Below are 17,032 nucleotides of genomic sequence, written 5' to 3'. Positions count from 1 at the left end.
CTCTTTACCGTTGCCTGCCATGTTTACGTATTGTCTCCACCAACGAAGTGGAGCCAGCTTCTACTTCTTTGTGATGCAATATTAATGAGTATTGGTAATAAGTCAAATCTTATAAAAATAGAAGGTTGGGATTTCACACATAGTGCTATCCTTAGAATCATGTTATGTTATTTTGTTTCCCAGAAGTTCATAAGCATCGGATTATATTTTATATTGGGGGGGGAGGGCTTACAATATAAATGAGCTTTTCAGCTTTTAAATCTCTCCAATCTCTCTATAGTGTTTCAAACTGGCAGACAGCAGTGCAGATCTTTTGTGAATTGCAGATACTGTTAAAGCTTCTGCTTTCACCTAGCTCCTTGGAATTACACCCTCTCAAAAATACATATTAAAAACACAACAGTAGTTAGGATTCAACAACGTTGAGGGGGTCTAAATATTTTGCAGCTGCTAACTTAGTGTCCCTCTTGTTAGTAGCATTGCCTTCAAGTAGCAATACAAGAAAGGGAATTTCTTGGTGGCAATTGAGTAAGTAGAACTGCCTAAAAGTAATTGTTCCCTCACACATATGTGCTAGTCGTTCCCAACTCTAGGGGGTGGTGCTCATCTCCGTTTCAAAGCCAAAGAGCCTCCGTTTCAAAGCCGAAGAGCCTGTGCTGTCTGACGACGTCTCCGTGGTCATGTGGCTGGCATAATTAAATGCTGAAGACGCACAGAACGCTGTTACCTTCCCACCAAGGTGGTCCCTATTTTTCTACTTGCATTTTTACATTCTTTCGAATTGCTAGGTTGGCAGAAGCTGGGACAACTAACGGGAGCTCACTGTTACACGGCACTAGGGATTCAAACCGCCAAACTGCTGACCTTTCTAATCGACAAGCTCAGCGTCTTAGTCACTGAGCCACTGCGTTCTTAAAACTGCCTACCTCAAGGTATTAGATGGTGTTCTTTACTTCTCTTTAAAATATATTTGATTCTGCTACAATTTCCTTTACAGGTTGTTAGATTTTGCTTTGTTGCCACCACATGGGCTGAGAGCTAATAGTACTTCTGAGCTGTATTTCTCTTTTCCTGCAGGTTTACATTTGGCCATCTCAAAAGCCTCTGAAAGATTGAATGGTTACTGACAATGTGGGCTAGACTTCAGAATTTAGAATTTCATCAGTCAAGGAAACCAGAGAGAGTTGCATTCAGAAGCAACCCAAACTATGTACTCAGTCCTTCTGGGAGGCAGTAATTCCATTCACAAACAGCTCTACACCCTCGGCCCACAATTATGGCTCCTTGCAACATTTTATCTGGATTCCATTTTAATTTGTTATCCCTCGCCCAGCACATTAGTAACTACAGACAGGCATTTAGAGCTAATTCATTTCTTGTTGCAGAAAATAGATTTGGGTGTCATGTTGATCATACCCAGCGGTGTTATTTTGAAAAGTATCAGCAAGAGAAGGGATTACCATAAACCATACAATAGCTCCCATTCTAAGAGCAACTCTAAGGAACACCATCTAAAATTTACCTGTGAGATAGGAATGGAACCACTTACAAAGCCTTGTGTTTCCGATTTCCATTTCCAATTGTCTCAGTCTATCCAGAAAAAAATACTACTCAAAGGCTATTGAGAGAGTTATGAGAAGCAACAGGAACACATTCTCATTATATTGATCCTCAAAGATCAAGCTGACCTATGTGGTGTCAACTTCATAGTTTGTTCTAAAGCTAGTTTGAAATGATCAAGATAATCTGCTACTATGAGCACAGCCTGTAGCTGAGAACCCACCAAGCCATCGATCCAGATGATTTGCTAGTGAACATATGGCAGAGCTCATATTAAAAATAAACACCTTAACACAGAAAGTTATTTTTATCTGGAATCCAACAAACTGACAAAGTATTAATGAATATCTGGTGTGAGAGATAATACTTCTAATTCTTCAAAGTATTTCTAGGGGTTATCAATGTATATTACGGTTCTTCAAAAATAAATCCTACATATTAAGTGCCAGATAACAGCAATTTTGAGGAAATTATTTTATCGTACGTTATTTCACCCTTATTCAATGGTAGAGCATGGGTTGCTGCTAAGAAACCTCCCCAAAGAATTTAGGATTGTTTGGGATTTTATGAGTACTAGTAACCTGTTTTTACACTACATCAAGAGATCAATAAATAAACAGACAGACAGATAGGTTTGTTTGCAAATCACTACATAAGAAAATACTACTATCTAAAGGTAGTTGCTAGTTCATATATAATATAAACACAAACAGCAACATTTATTTCAAATAATTACAGAATGAAATGCTAATTAATCTCTTGGCAAATATCTTGCAAGTCAAATCCAAAGCATGATAGTATAACTAGGATTGTATTATTGTAATGTACCATTCAAATGCTACAGTCAACTTGCTCTTATCTTAATAGCCTACTGCCAGCAAAATATTTATCCATTTCATATATAAAATGCTATCCAGACAGCGAGAGTTTTATCCTCCAACCATGTACACTACTCTAGGAAATGTTTTCTTTTATGAAATATAAAGATGTGGCACAGAAGTAAAATTTTAATTCATAGTTACTGACACACAAATAGGCAAAGAAGTTACATGCTTTCAGAACATGTGATGTTCTTCTCTGATATGAACAAATAATTGATCTGGCAAAATGAATTGGAAGATTTTTCTTATTAGGAACAAATAATGTAGTATTAAAAGCAGAAAACACATAAAAGTCCTAATCCCTAAAGATAACTTTTCAAAGTAGCCCCAAACTCCAACCGCTTTTGGGTTTGTTGTATTGTGATCAAGCACTGCCCTCTTCTGGCAATGCTTTTCAGATATGAGATGTTAATACAACACATCTAAAGGATGTAAGATTATGGAAGACTTCTATAAGTTACTGCCTTATAGAATTGCCAAGGCAAAATTAATGGACTTAAGAATTCAGTGGTCAGCAGCTGCTCCACAAAAGTTCAATTTAATTGAGAGGCTGCCTTTAAAATATTTATAAAAATACTGATTTTCTTCCAATAGAAAGAAATATATTTTATGTACGTCTATATATATATGGAGTGTGTATGCATATAATTTTAATATAATAATTATATATATATAATTCATCCAAAAATGTATCTTCTGAAATTATGTGTGTGTGTTGCATTTGTGCTGATAAATAAATAAAGGGAGACTAGTTTAGATCTATTTCAAGCTATTTAGCCCAGGTAGGATTCCCAGTAAAGGTATGGCTAGCTGATGAGAGCTAAATAGCTTGAAATAGATCTATACTAGTCTCCCTTTATTTATTTATCAGCACAAATACAACACATATATATATATTTTCCAGAAGATACATTTTTGGATGAATTTTGAATGGAGATCTAACAAATTTCCAACCAAAGGGCTCAAAAATCTGGTCAGTGTGTACTGTCATTGGCAACATCTGTTATCCTCAGTGTCATTACTTACTCCATCACAGGAGTGTCAAACTCGATTTCATTGAGGGCCACATCAGGGTTGCGTTTGACCTCAGGGGGCCGAGGGGGCATGGCCAGATTGATGTCCATTTTTGGCAATGATGGCTTCCTGCAGTCCTCTGCCAGTGAAAATGGAGTTTGGGAGGGCTGCATGTGCCCCCTCCCCCCCCCCAGCTCCATTTTCACTGGCAGAGGCACAACAGGCTGGTCCTTCACTGTTTCCAGAGCGGCCGGCGGGCCTTGAGTTTGACACCCTGCTCTATCACAAATAGACAACCTTTTTGTTCTGGAACCATATCTAGAGTTTTGAGAGCTTGTGGTAAGCACATTCACAAAATGAAGACTTTATTGTTCATAAAATGGATGCCCTAGTGGGTCTGGCAAAGCAAATCACCAATGTGCTCTCTACCACCTTTTTAGGGAATGCAAATAGATCTTATGCTTGTGATAGATCCTTTGCCTTTAGTAAGTCAACTTTTAAGACACATAGGCAAGCAACAAGGAAGATATCATAGTACCATATTTCCCACTCTTGTGCCACATCCTTTTACATTTTTTCTCCTTTCTCACTCACATCTTTTTCCCCATCTACTCAAGATATTTTCTCCTTAAGTTGCATTTTTGTTCTCCTCTTATAAAGAGACAAAAGGAGAAAACAGTATGAACATTTTGACAATGCCCAAATACAACCCAAGTGTTCAAAACCAATGAAACAGAAGTGTTTTTACAAACCCTACAATATGGAGTATACTGCTAAGATAGCCGTTCCCATCCAGGCATTCTCCAGGTATTTTTTGAAAACTGCAGTCAGAAACCATTTTTAAAAAGTTGGAAAAGGCTGGATAAAAAACAGAAGACCTAAACAAAATCAGTGGACTTGCATACACAAAAGCTAAAGTTCTCACATCATTTTAAATTAATGTTTCAAATTTCTGAAGTTCTTTTAACAGTAACATTATTACTATGGTGTTTATTAAGAATACCTTAAAGATTATTGCTATTGGAATATCTTCTGAAAGAGTGTTGTGCTTCAGGTAAAATCTCCCTTGCTTCACAGTTATATTTGTTCTGCTCTTCTTTTCATGCGTAGAGCTAAGCATTGGTTACAAAAAAAGGAATATAGCATTAATATTTATATTTTCTATTCAGAGAGAGCAAAAGGTGTCAAGACTTCTTGGAGTTGGAATTTCATAGCTCCAAAATATGTTCCTGTTGAAAATTGAAAATTAGCCTCTGTATCAACCATTTCTCTCTTTTGGGATGTGCGCAATGACAAGACGACCCAGTCAGAGGACATTTCAAGCATCTATTCCTGACTAGAGCTGCCAGGCCAGGAATAGCCAATAAGATTGATTGGAAGCAGGAAAAATCATAGTGAGCAGCCAGTCAGTGGGAGATTGGCCAGTGGTTAGCCAGAAAAAGAAGCCAAGCAATAGAAGCCGATGGCAGACTATGTGACTAAGTTGCATTTGGAGACAACCATGCCAGAGGTCGAATGATGGAGGGGACTGGTCTTTGAAGAGAGGAAAGGTGAATGAGGCAGAGATAGTGGATTGCACTAACACAGCCAAGTGAGAAATGTGTGTGAATGCTAAATGGGAGGTTGAAGGACGAAAGTGGATGTGAAGGACATTGTTGTGACCCAGGCTTCCTTAGAAAGCAAGAAGCAAAGTTTTGGTCCCTGCAAAACCTCTTTTATTTACACGACTGTGAATTCCTTCCATCCACAGTCAGCAAGGCTTAGTAAACAGTCTTTCAGAGGAATGTTTATCCACACGCACTTTATCTCGTTTGGAGCACTGCCAGATAACTAGTTTCCAAATGCAGGGCAAGGCAAACTTGGCACAGTCTCTCTTAAAGTCACACACAGAACTTTCCACACTTGAACCGACCAAATAAACGAATTGTTTCCTGAAAAAGCCTACTCCCTGTTTGTTCCTCTTTTGTTTCCTATGGGAGGGGCCAATCACCTCCAAGGTCTGGCATTACTCTTAAGTTGACCCTGATTTCTTAGTTGTTTTTGTCTTATGGAAGCTCTGCGCATGCACACACTGGGAACAGGCTCCAGCTGTTCTTCTGCCTCACTGCTGTCTAACTCCCCCTCTGCCTCCGATGCAGAGTCCTCATCTGAGCTTTCCTCAACCCCCAGGACTGGCCTATGTTCCTCCCCAACCTCCTCACTGTCCGACTCTGCTGCCAGCTCTGCTGGCGGGCCACAACAGACATTGAGGAGTATCAGTTTGTGACAGGATATTATGTTGGGAAGTATTTGAAAAGAATTCATCCTCAACATGCCCAAGTTCTTGAATAATTCTAAAACATCTTCCTGAATTCCACTCAAGCTCAATGTAAGAGACAGTTATTCCGCAATTCTTTACTCACCTGGTAACTGAGGCACCAACTGTTCCTTTTCTGTCAGCTTCCACTATTATTCGGTTTTTCGATAATTGCTCTTGAATAAGAATTACCTTTTCCACTCCTTTGACAATGAAGTAGCCACCTATCAAATAGAAGATGAGCGTTTATTCAGTTGCTGAATTCTAATTAAGATTTATAGAATTTTGAAATATGCATTTGGAATTTACTGAACCCTCAGCAAGATAATAAATCCCTAAATAAACCTGGACTCCTTTCAGTTAGGATATGGATATGAGATGGAGATGCTGTTGGTCACTCTTTTAGATGATCTCTGATGGGGGTTGGACAGAGGTAGTACATCTATCTTTTCTTGACTTTCTGGTGGCATTTATTATGGGTTTACCATGGTATCCTTCTGGGCCAGCTTCACAGGCTGGGAATGGGTAACAGAGTATTGTGCTGGTTCACTTACTTTCTCTGTGGGGCCAGTACCAGTCAGTCAATTGGGAGAGGTCCCATCCTTAACCCTTATTTTATGGGGTTCTGCAAGGTTCTGTACCCTCTTCATTTCTATTTAACACCTACATGAGCCCACTGCTGTTGTGTTGTATGCTACCCAGAGTTGCATGTCTGTGAGACGAATCGCTCTATAAATATGCTAATTAAATGTAAGGAATATCAGGAATCTGAATGCAAGCAAATCACATGAAATACCACTACCAATGATGCTGCTTTTTCCTTGAAGGGAGACTTAAAAATTGTTTTCACTGCAACTTTGAGTTGCAAAATCTCAAGATCACACATTAATTCATAATTGCAAAATCTTAGTAATTACTATCTTAAAAGGAATCAATGCTTAACCAAAATAGCAAAGAATATTAGAAAATAAATTTGCAACCTGGATCTAAAGGACACTCATTAAGCTTTGCAAATTCTGCAGGAGTCTTCCCAGTGAGAACACAGTTGGAACTGCGTAACATTATCGGCATTCTATAGGAAGAAAAACAGCATGTTAAACGGTCTATCAGCTCATCTTTCAGACAGCTAAATAACACTGCAAAAATAGTAAGCCAGATAGTAATGGTGGTAGCCAATGTCTTTTTTCGTAGTTTCAGGTAACAAGCAAAACTTTTGTTTTTATATATGTGAACAGAGATGTCCTCTATTTCATTGCCAAGGCGAAGAATTATCATAGATCAACTATGACTTGGATTATGTTAACATACAACGCAGAAACAACTATTGATCTTTACCTGCCAAATCAATGTATAACAGTCCTTTTGGACTGTTATAAATACAGTTCTTATAACAAGTAGGCCTTGGGAGATCTATAAACAGGAAACCAGATAATGAGGTATGAATATATGGAAGTTTGCTGAATGGAAACATTCTTTATAATCTTCTCTTGAAGCTTTCCATATTTCACGTCTGTTTTTAAGATTAGAAATGTTTGCACCAATGTGGTGAGTATGTGCAAATAAAGGAATTTCTTTAGCCAAATAAACAAGGATCATTTGCTGGAGAGAAATTGCTTAATTTGCCAATCATCATAGAGTAGCAATATAATTATAGATAGTGGTTGTTTAGTGACAATTGGGGCCACCAAGTGAAGTAGTCACTAAGTGAAATCACAACTTTGCTTATGATCTTCTTTCAGGTATCCTTTCCTTTATAGATCTGCAAAGGTCATAAACCAAGGATTGATCATTTCATCACTGTCATAACTGCAAATGATCAATAACTGAGGCAGCTCATAAATGAGAATATCCGTAACGTAATTACTGAGTTGCTAATTTAGAAGGTTCATTCATTTAGTACAGAGAAATCAAATTGTATATATGCAAATGAGTGTAGAACAAGAAGTGATGGGTGGAAACTAATCAAGGAGAGAAGCAACTTAGAACTGAGGAGAAATTTCCTGACAGTTAGAACAATTAATGAGTGGAGCAACTTGCCTCCAGAAGTTATGAATGCCCCAACACTGAAAGTCTTTAAGAAGATGTTGGATAGCCATTTGTCTGAAATGGTATAGGGTTTCCTGTCTAGTCAGGGGGTTGGACTAGAAGACCTCCAAGGTCCCTTCTAACTCTGCTATTGTATATTTGTAAATCTGGCACCAGTATCCCAGAGAAACAAGGCAGAGAAAGCGGAAAGAACTGTTTTTATATGCAAGTAAAAAAAATAAAAATGATTTACATTCAAAACTGTGTAAGTACTTAACCTAAATTGCCTGAAATGAAAATAGGAAAGAAAATGCTGGAAATTTGTAGGAATCAAGAGTAACCATTTACTCTGGATTTGATGATAAAACAAAATTTTAATAATGCTACATGGTAAATTGACATTAGAATTGACCTTGCAGGAAAGATTTTAATTGCATTTCTATAATCTAATTATCTACCCATCAATTCACACAGGCTCAAGATCCAAAAGATCTAATCAAATCAGAGAACCTTACTCATGCTAAAGTTTTCACATCCTATTTTGTTTCCTGTCCTCTGATGTTAATGCATACCAGACTGAAATACAATCTCCAGCTTGAGACCTATTCCTCCAAAGGACAGTTGCTGCTTGCAATCAAACCACATGATGCAAAAGTTCTATGCCCAAGATATGCAAATCAGATTGCACAGCCAACAGTCATCACTGACTATCAATCCCCTATAGCAGATGGACGTGAGGATTTTGTCATCTGTCTACTAGACATAAGACCCAACAAAAAGTTATTTTCTTGGTTGCCCCGTGATTTTATGATTGCATTAAGAATCATTGTTTGCTGGTTGCAAACATGAAAGGGCTTCTACTGCTGCTTAATTGCACAAATAGCATAAATTAGCATTACAAAAGCAAAATGAAAAAATACTGACCGTCACTAGTTACCAGTATTTTGCCAGTGTAATAAATATCAGCTTTTAAATGCACTAGCAGTTCATCAACAAAGCACAATAGGCAACACACTATGTACAAAATTGGCATACTCTTTTAGTTCTTTAAATATGCCTTGAAGCTTAACAAGACCAAAGACCAAACTAGCATAAAAAGTCTTTTTTGCCTTTTAAAATGCATAAGGCCCACATTAATAGTATAAAAGCTCACCAAAATCAGCTTAAAGAAGTATTTTTGAACAGGTAATATATTGGCCGATAACTGGCAGTCCATGAATCCACTACCAAAATTTCACCAATATTTTTGTGTAAAACATTCACACCCTTTTCATTTATTTAACTGCTTTTTGTATTGCCTTTATTACTTTATAGGTAACTCAAGGCTGTACACATACATAGTACTCCTTCTAGTTCCTACTTTTCCCATAAATCTGTGAAATGAGTTGAGCTGAGAGAGAATGACTGGCCTAAACTCAGCTGGCTTTCATGTCCTAGGTCAGTGATGGCGAACCTTTTCGGCACAAAGTGCCAAAAAGGGAGACATGCGCACTTGTCTCGGACGCAACGCGGAAGAGGAGCCGCCCAGGGGACATGCGCACCAGAAAATGAATTTCTGGTTTCCGGCATGCACATGCGCAGTGGCCAGTTAGTCTTCCAGTTACTAGCGTGCATGCACGTGTGACCATCAGCTGGCTGGCGCACATTTTTCATACCGGAAAACGGAAGACCAGCTCTTCCAGTTTCCACCACTGTCACATGCATGACTAGCTGATCGTCATGCGGGAATGCACACCAGAAACCCGGAAGAGGAACAGGCAATGCCGCGCGTGCCAGGCAACATAGGTTTGCCATCACGGTCCTAGATGGAACTAGAACTCACTCTCCCGGTTTCTAGGACAGCACCTTAACCACTTCATCACACTGGTTCTCTTTATCTTCCGTTTTCAGCATGCCACATGAATTGAAATCTACCCATATAAAATTTAACTTCTTTATAGCAGAAACAGGAGCTATAGCTGGTACTTCATTCAGCATGAAGTCAGGCTGCAAAGGATCTGCCATCCACAAGGTAGCCAACTTGTTAACCAAAGGTAACCAAAAAACCTTGGCTCAATACAACTGCTTCTGTGATTAAGAAGACAGTCACAAAGAATAGCTCAAGCCTAGAGACTGTATTAGCTATGGGATTCTAGAGACCCACCATTGCATATCTTTCCAGATTCAACCTACTACCTGGTCTCAGACAGAAGTTTCATCAGGTAGATTTATTCTGGACGTTCTAATCCTAAAATAGATTAAATTCAAAGTGCTAGACTATTACAATGCCTCTGCTTTACACTCAGGTGAAAATGACCAGTATTACAGTATATTGTTCATAAAAGTGCTAGTTGTAATACTGATGCCTGTTCAGATCAAGGTCATGCACATTATCCAGCAGAGTTCCTAACTGTTTTCTGGTATGTATTAGCTAAGGCTAAATATTAGTTACTTACCTGCCAACAGGTAATGCATTACGAATAATTCTTTGGCTGCCTCGAGTATATTCAATGTCCACAGTAATTGGGGCAGAATAAGTCATATCTCTCAGGCGACACTTGAAAGAAAAAAAATGTTCCATTTGTGGAAGTCTTCAACACGCCTTCAAAACTTTTTCTGAGAGACATATTTTAACGGCTAGGATTTTATTTATAGCACTATAGCTAGCTGTATTGCTATCCATACTATTATACTAAATTAAAGTATTATAGTGGAATTGGTTTAGTGGATATCAGAAGCAATGGTTAAAATCTGTGCAAATATTACATGCATAAAAATCTGTTACGCACATTTATGTACACTATTATTCTACTTTAATAGACTACCTCCTTAACTGACAGCTTATTGTAAACTCACTCCAATTTGCTAGTTGTCAAAAAAATTCCAAAGTGAAGTGCTAAACAGAATCACATACCTCATGAGGAGAAACAGGTCTTGTTACATTGAAGCTTTCTTCAACATCTGGCGTACCCACATAAATATTGAGATATCTGCAAGGTTAAGACCCAATAAAAATAATTATAAATAGAGTATGAATGAATTGCCAAATATGCAGTTCATGTTTTAATGTTATTATATTTCTATTTAGTAAAACTAATTATGAATATTTACAGAAATTTACAAATATATAAACTGCAAGAAAAAAAGCTGCTTTTTAAAAAAAATAAAACCAATTATCTGTAGGAAAACCATATTGCCATTTAATCCATCTTAGCTCAATCAATTATATCAGGGGTGTCAAACTCAATTTCATTGAGGGCCGCATCAGGGTTGTGTCTGATCTTGAGGAGCCGAGGTGGGCAAGGCTGGGGTAGGTATGGCCAGGGTAGGCGTGGGCAGCTCAATATCACTCAGGTCAGGAACTCCGTTTTTGCTGGCAGAAATATCATGGGCTGGTCCTTTGCTGTTTCCAGGGTGGTCCCACGGGCCAGATCTAAGCATTTCATGGGCTGGATCTGGCACACAGGCCTTGAGTTTGACACCCCTGAATTATATTATATATCTGTACATCTGCAGCATTTCATAGCAGATTTTATGGATAAAACAAAACCTTCCATGGAAGTTGCAGCTCAGGATATTCAAGCTACAACCGGAATAAAATGTAGACTTACTTTAAATACCACATTGGATCAGCATCACTTGTAATTTTTTCATTGGCTTTCATTATTTTCTTTATCTGAAAATGAAGGAAGGTTTACATTGGTTGAAGGATATGCTTAACAGATAGTCCTTGACTTATAACTGTAAAATCAAAGTTACAACAGAAAAAGTGACTTCCAACCTGTACTTGGACTTCCAACTGTTTTAACATGCTTACAGTCACGTGGTTGCAATTTGGAAATTAGCTCGTATTTACAACCAATTGTAGCATCCTATGATCACATGATTATGATTCACTATTTTTGCCTATTTCTGGTAAAAAAATACGCATTGGGGAACCTGGATTCACTTAATAGCACTTAGACTTATATACCACTTCACACTGCTTTACAGCCCTCTCTAAGCAGTTTACAGAGTCAGCATATTGCCCCCAACAATCTGGGACCTCATTTTACCGACTTCAGAAGGATGGAAGGTTGAATCAACCTTGAATCTGGTGTGATCTGATCTGCCAACTTGCAGGCAGGCAGAAGACAGCAGAAGTAGCCTGCAGTACTGTATTCTAACTACTGCGCCACCACGGCTCTAATAACCATGTGATTCATTTAAAGACCATAATAAACATTCTAAAGTTGGGTTTAACCTGACTTATGACAAATTCAGCTCCAATTGTGACTATAGGGCAAGAACTACTGCATATTATAGGCTTTAATATTCAATAAAACAAAATGGCTTACCTCTACATTGATGAAATAATTGAATGAATCTATATGTTGCTTTACAAGTCCTTTTACCTAAAATAGGAAGATTACCTTCAGTGAAGAAAATACATAGAACTTTTGAACTGCTTAAATCTAATTTAATACTTTGAAGTTTTACTTGAAGGATTTCCATGTCTTACTTAAAAAATGAATTTGGTTTTACATAAACAATTCAACTATTCTGGCAATGTGAAGATTATTAGTGCATAATGCATTAGTTATTATGCATAATAACTGCATATTAGATTGCTCCACATACTAGGTTTCTTAGTATACATTTAAAATATAAAAGGTGAGGACAACATATAAGTATAATAAAACTCTTTAAAAAGAAAACTTGGATTGTATCTTCCAGAATCAGGGAGAGTAGGCCTGTAGTAACACTGTTTACTGAGGTAGAATAACATGAAAAGACTTACAGTATGCTCAAGCTCTGCTTATAATGAACTAGTTGGCCCAAGATAAAGGGGATAAAATAGATCTTCCTTCTGAACCAATAAATATTTTAAAATACAGATATAGCTAATAATATAAACAAATAATGCAAACTAGGAAGATAACCAAACTACATTATTCCTATTGGCTGCTGTTATATTACCTTTCAGTCCACACAAACTCACTCTAATTTTAATTCCAAAATACACTTGAGAGAGTAAAATTGAAAGGGAAAGATGTAATATTATGCAAAATATTAGAGAAAGAAAAATTAGTAGTCCAGATGAAAAAATAACAAAATGCACACCAAAAATATTCTATTTGAAATGCATTTTCTCATTACTGTAGACAACTGAGAAAAGCAGAAACTATATGTAATTATTTTGTGAAAAAAAAGGAAAAATATTTCCCCAATCTGGTTGTACTTGTACTAACCTTCAAAAAAGCTGGAAGTAGTCTCCATTTTTCCTGAAAACAAAAATACATCAAAACAGTAAAATATGTGAAACACAAATTCCAAGAAAAATATTTTGTTTTTTAAAAAATCAATAGTTTTATAATTATTGTTTTATCCATAGTAATATGACATATTTATTACAACATGTATCTAGAACAGGGGTGTCAAACTCCCGGCCCACAGGCCAGATGCATCAAGTGCTGGCCCCGCCCAGTTTAGCAAAGTGGGAAAAAATCCCGATACGTCATGTGACGCCGCCATGATGCCGCAAATTTGACACCCCTGATCAAGAAAGTCTACTAGAACTTTTTGATTTAGATGAATGAATACTACGTAGTACATAAGATTGCAAGTTTAGTTCATTTATATTTTATTTCTTATTCTACAGAATTTAAGAAGTATTGGACTTCCTAACAGATCTCTCATTCAGATTTTCCATAAATCTAGAATTCTCTATTTAGTAAGGAGGGTAGGGATCTTCAAAACCAGGCCAATTTAGCAAACAGGTTAAATCATGGCCTTAAAGCAAATGTAAATATAAGATAATCTTGCTTATATGCAATAACTAATAGATTATTGTGAATAAGCTAGCATACTGGGATTCACAAATGGTTGCCATATACACAGATGTTAAGGGTTTTGTTTTACTGAATGATTTTTATTGGCCAATGGCTGAAATAAAGTTTCTGCCTCTTAATGAGCTAGCATGTTGAACTCCAATTCTTGCTTATTTCTAAATGGCTCCTGCTGTCAAACAGAGGGGTAAATAAAACACAGAGGCTATCATAAATCCAAACCAGAAATTCTGGCTAGAATCAGAAACCTAAAAGCAAGCCAAAATGATTAAGCAACACACTCATTCCTAGTAAACCAAAATTCTTGGAAATATTGGCTTACTTTGGCAAATCAAGTCTCCCATTAGGTTCTTCTTCCATTATTGTTTCTATTAATGATCTACTATACCACTGCAGTCTTTTATTTTGGTAGGAATTTGTCAAGAAAGATCACAAGCAAAGTGCACATATGTGAGAGATGCACAAGCACCTAGTTATTGAAGAACCCATGAGCCTGTTTCTTCAGTGGTGGAACAAAGCTGCTCTGATCAAACATAAAATAGCAACACACTCTAACAGCTGTTGGAGCAACAGCTGTTTTATCTGGGCTTCCTCAAACTCCAACAAAATCAAGTTTCCAGAACTTCTGATCTCTAAAAAGAGAAATATGGGAGACAAGAATAGCATCTGGTCCCCACAAGTACAGTCAGAAACGGAGATGCATTAAAAACTACTGCTTCAGGAATATAGTATTATACATACAGGAACACTAATACTAGCAAATCTACTACTGATTTTTAAAAAATCAATCTTTGGATTTCTTATCTTAAGAAAACCGAGAATTCTATCAAGGATAGCCCTACTTGTCTGGAGAGTGAGTCTCTTTCTAATCACCAGGATGCTGAGAAGGAAAGAGGGTCTGACTTCATGTAACTACCTACTCTATGCTTCATCTTACAGAGGGATTAAAGTCAAGTCAAAGTCAAAGCCTTTATTGCAGACGTCTTCAAACCTGGCAACTTTAAGACTTGTGGACTTCAACTCCCAGAATTCTCCAGCCAGCTATGCTATAATTCTTGGAGTTGAAGTCCACAAGTCTTAAGTTTGAAGACCTCTGCTTACATCATGAATACAACTAAATGGGTTTAGCCTCTACTGGTGCAGTCCATACAAGAATACAAGACAACATTAATAATATAAAGTATAATCCTTATACTAATGCCTCTCTTATAATTTCCAATAGTAAAAAGAGGGTCAGAAAAGGATATATATTTATAATGAATTCTAATCAGAAGCCTCTAAAACTAGATTTACACACACTTTTTTTGTCATCAAGTATTAAAAGCTTCAGGTTCCACAATCTGTTTTTGTTCCCGCTGCTTTCACTCACCTCCACTGTATTTATAGGAGCCGCTGCTTGCTCGGGAGTAAAAGCTCCCAACTCTGCTGCATCCATGCTGCAGAACGTTCCCCTTGCAGACCTAGCGTTTCCTGGGACAGTTTTCAAGCGTGTATCCTTGAAATCTGTCCCCTCTGCAACTCACCAACTGAAAGGAAGGTTCCGTTCAATGCTCTACTAAAAAACTGATCTGTCGTTAGAAAACGTACCGCTTGATCAGAGTTAAATGCCTGTTGCTGTCCATGCGTGTACCGTAATTCAGGCTCCTTGGACGAAACTCTTTCACCAAGAGCAAAGCTCATTTAGCCCATACTAATCCTCCCAACCCACTATTTTTCATAAATAGACTGTTAAATAAATTAAACAGTCAAAATAATTAGAAACAGTGCTTCCAACAGAACATCCTTTATAGGGCAGTGTCTCTCAACTTGGCAACTTTTAAGTTGTATGGACTTTGATTCAGTTTAGCTGGAGAATTCTGGGACTTGAAGTCCATGCATCTTAAAAGTCACTAAGTTTGACAAACACTGCTTTAGAGTGTAAATTTTATGTGTGAGTTCTATGTGACACATTATAGCCAAACTATTTATTTATTTCATAAATATTAAGAGTCCATCTATAGAGTTCCTTCAGAAGTGTAAAAGGAGGTACCAACTGGACCATGTCTGAATGCAAAAATCTGAAGAACCACTAAGAAGAGAGTTAAGCATATTCTGTGTTTCTATGTGGTATCAGGTGGTTGCCTGGATTGTTAGTTATATTATGGATATAAAGTGCATAATCCTGTGAAGAGGTTAGTCAAAGGGACTGATTAGCCAAAGGCACCACAGGATCGAGTTGCACCATGTCCTGTGCCTGTGCCATACGATGTGGCATATAAAATAGCAAACCTATATTCCTTGGTGTATGCATTACTAAAGTTCAGCATTTTTATCCACTTTATAAAGTTGTAAATTTATTTTATAGATTAAAATATAACCATTAAAATAGATGGCACATTTACTTCTAAGCCTACTCTAAATCCATTGAAATTAGTTTGTGCATGAATTGAGTGTGGTCAGGGTCAGTCATTATTTTAAAGGAACTGCAAGATTTCAGACAATTAAAAAAATCCCATTTAAAAGCAACTGGTATCTTTTTATGTTTATACTTAGTAATACATTTATATTTGCAGAATCCTCCTAAGTATCTCTTTGCACACAGCAGTGTTTCTCAAACTTGGCAACTTTAAGTCCTGTGGACTTCAACTCCCAGAATTCCCCAGCCAGCTATGCTGGCTGGGGAATTCTGGGAGTTGAAGTCCACAGGACTTAAAGTCACCAAGTTTGAGAAACACTGGCACACAGGTATGTAAATATATATTTTATACATTTTTAATAATAAAACAGAAGTCCTATTGTCATTTTCATTTCATTTCATTCATTGTCTGCAATCTGCAGTTGATTTATTTCTAGTTTCAGTCTCGGTGTGGTAATTTCAAGTTTATTTTTTACTTGCAAGATTTGTCTTTTGCTTTTTCTCCAGGATCTTAAAGCAGCTGTAATAGTACTCCATCCCCAATTTCTCCCCCTCAGTAACAACCTTGTGAAATAGGTCTGAAAATGATTGGCTCAAATCACCCACCAAACATCCATAGCTAAGCAGGTACAATTGAATATGAGCTTCTGCAGTCCACCAAGTCCCCCGTTTCCTTCACAGCCAAGTCTTCAATTTTTTTGGTTGAGTGTATTATATAGACAGTTTGTCTGATGGTATCAGGTAACAAAAAAAAGGTTTAAGCTTGAAATGGGCAGCTGGGCCTGGCATAAAGAAGCAAATAGTGTAATCTGAAATATGTTGGATATTTATGTTAAGTGATTATGACAGTTGCCATGTATATAGCAACATCAATACATCTCAATATGTTCCAGATGCTGACTAAAACATAGCCCAATTTAATGGCTCTGATACAACATACTTTTATTGCATTTTACTTGTTTTCTTTCTTCCCCCTTCCCTTGCGACTAAGGATTGTTGTTACCCTTAAAGTATCCATTGAAAATACCAAGAATTACTGTAGATCCAGCAACCA

General features: G+C 37.3%; 1 protein-coding gene across 3 annotated transcripts in view; it reads right to left on the bottom strand.

Annotated features, from left to right (window-relative positions):
• The window catches only part of POLR3B (RNA polymerase III subunit B), an 89,810-nt gene extending 74,508 nt beyond the window's left edge, over positions 1 to 15,302 (bottom strand). Inside the window, exons 1-9 of one of the 3 annotated variants that reach the window (XM_081957644.1) lie at positions 15,171 to 15,302; positions 12,987 to 13,019; positions 12,093 to 12,149; positions 11,367 to 11,431; positions 10,670 to 10,745; positions 10,212 to 10,312; positions 6,732 to 6,823; positions 5,858 to 5,975; positions 4,459 to 4,567 (exon numbers count right to left, since the gene is read on the bottom strand). In XM_081957644.1, the coding sequence (XP_081813770.1) occupies positions 4,459 to 4,567; positions 5,858 to 5,975; positions 6,732 to 6,823; positions 10,212 to 10,312; positions 10,670 to 10,745; positions 11,367 to 11,431; positions 12,093 to 12,149; positions 12,987 to 13,019; positions 15,171 to 15,263 (744 nt within the window). In that variant the 5' untranslated portion in view covers positions 15,264 to 15,302. Of the gene's footprint in view, positions 1 to 4,458; positions 4,568 to 5,857; positions 5,976 to 6,731; positions 6,824 to 10,211; positions 10,313 to 10,669; positions 10,746 to 11,366; positions 11,432 to 12,092; positions 12,150 to 12,986; positions 13,020 to 13,905; positions 14,003 to 14,952; positions 15,111 to 15,170 lie in introns of those variants that run through there. The other 2 variants (XM_081957645.1, XM_081957646.1) reach the window with 2 other exon arrangements.
• Positions 15,303 to 17,032: the final 1,730 nt, after the last annotated feature.

Source organism: Natrix helvetica (genome assembly GCF_964273705.1).
Source record: "Natrix helvetica genome assembly, chromosome: 6".
Classification (NCBI taxonomy): domain Eukaryota; kingdom Metazoa; phylum Chordata; class Lepidosauria; order Squamata; family Natricidae; genus Natrix; species Natrix helvetica.
The sequence above is the reverse complement of the archived record's forward strand: the minus strand, read 5'-3'. Positions and strand labels throughout refer to the sequence as shown.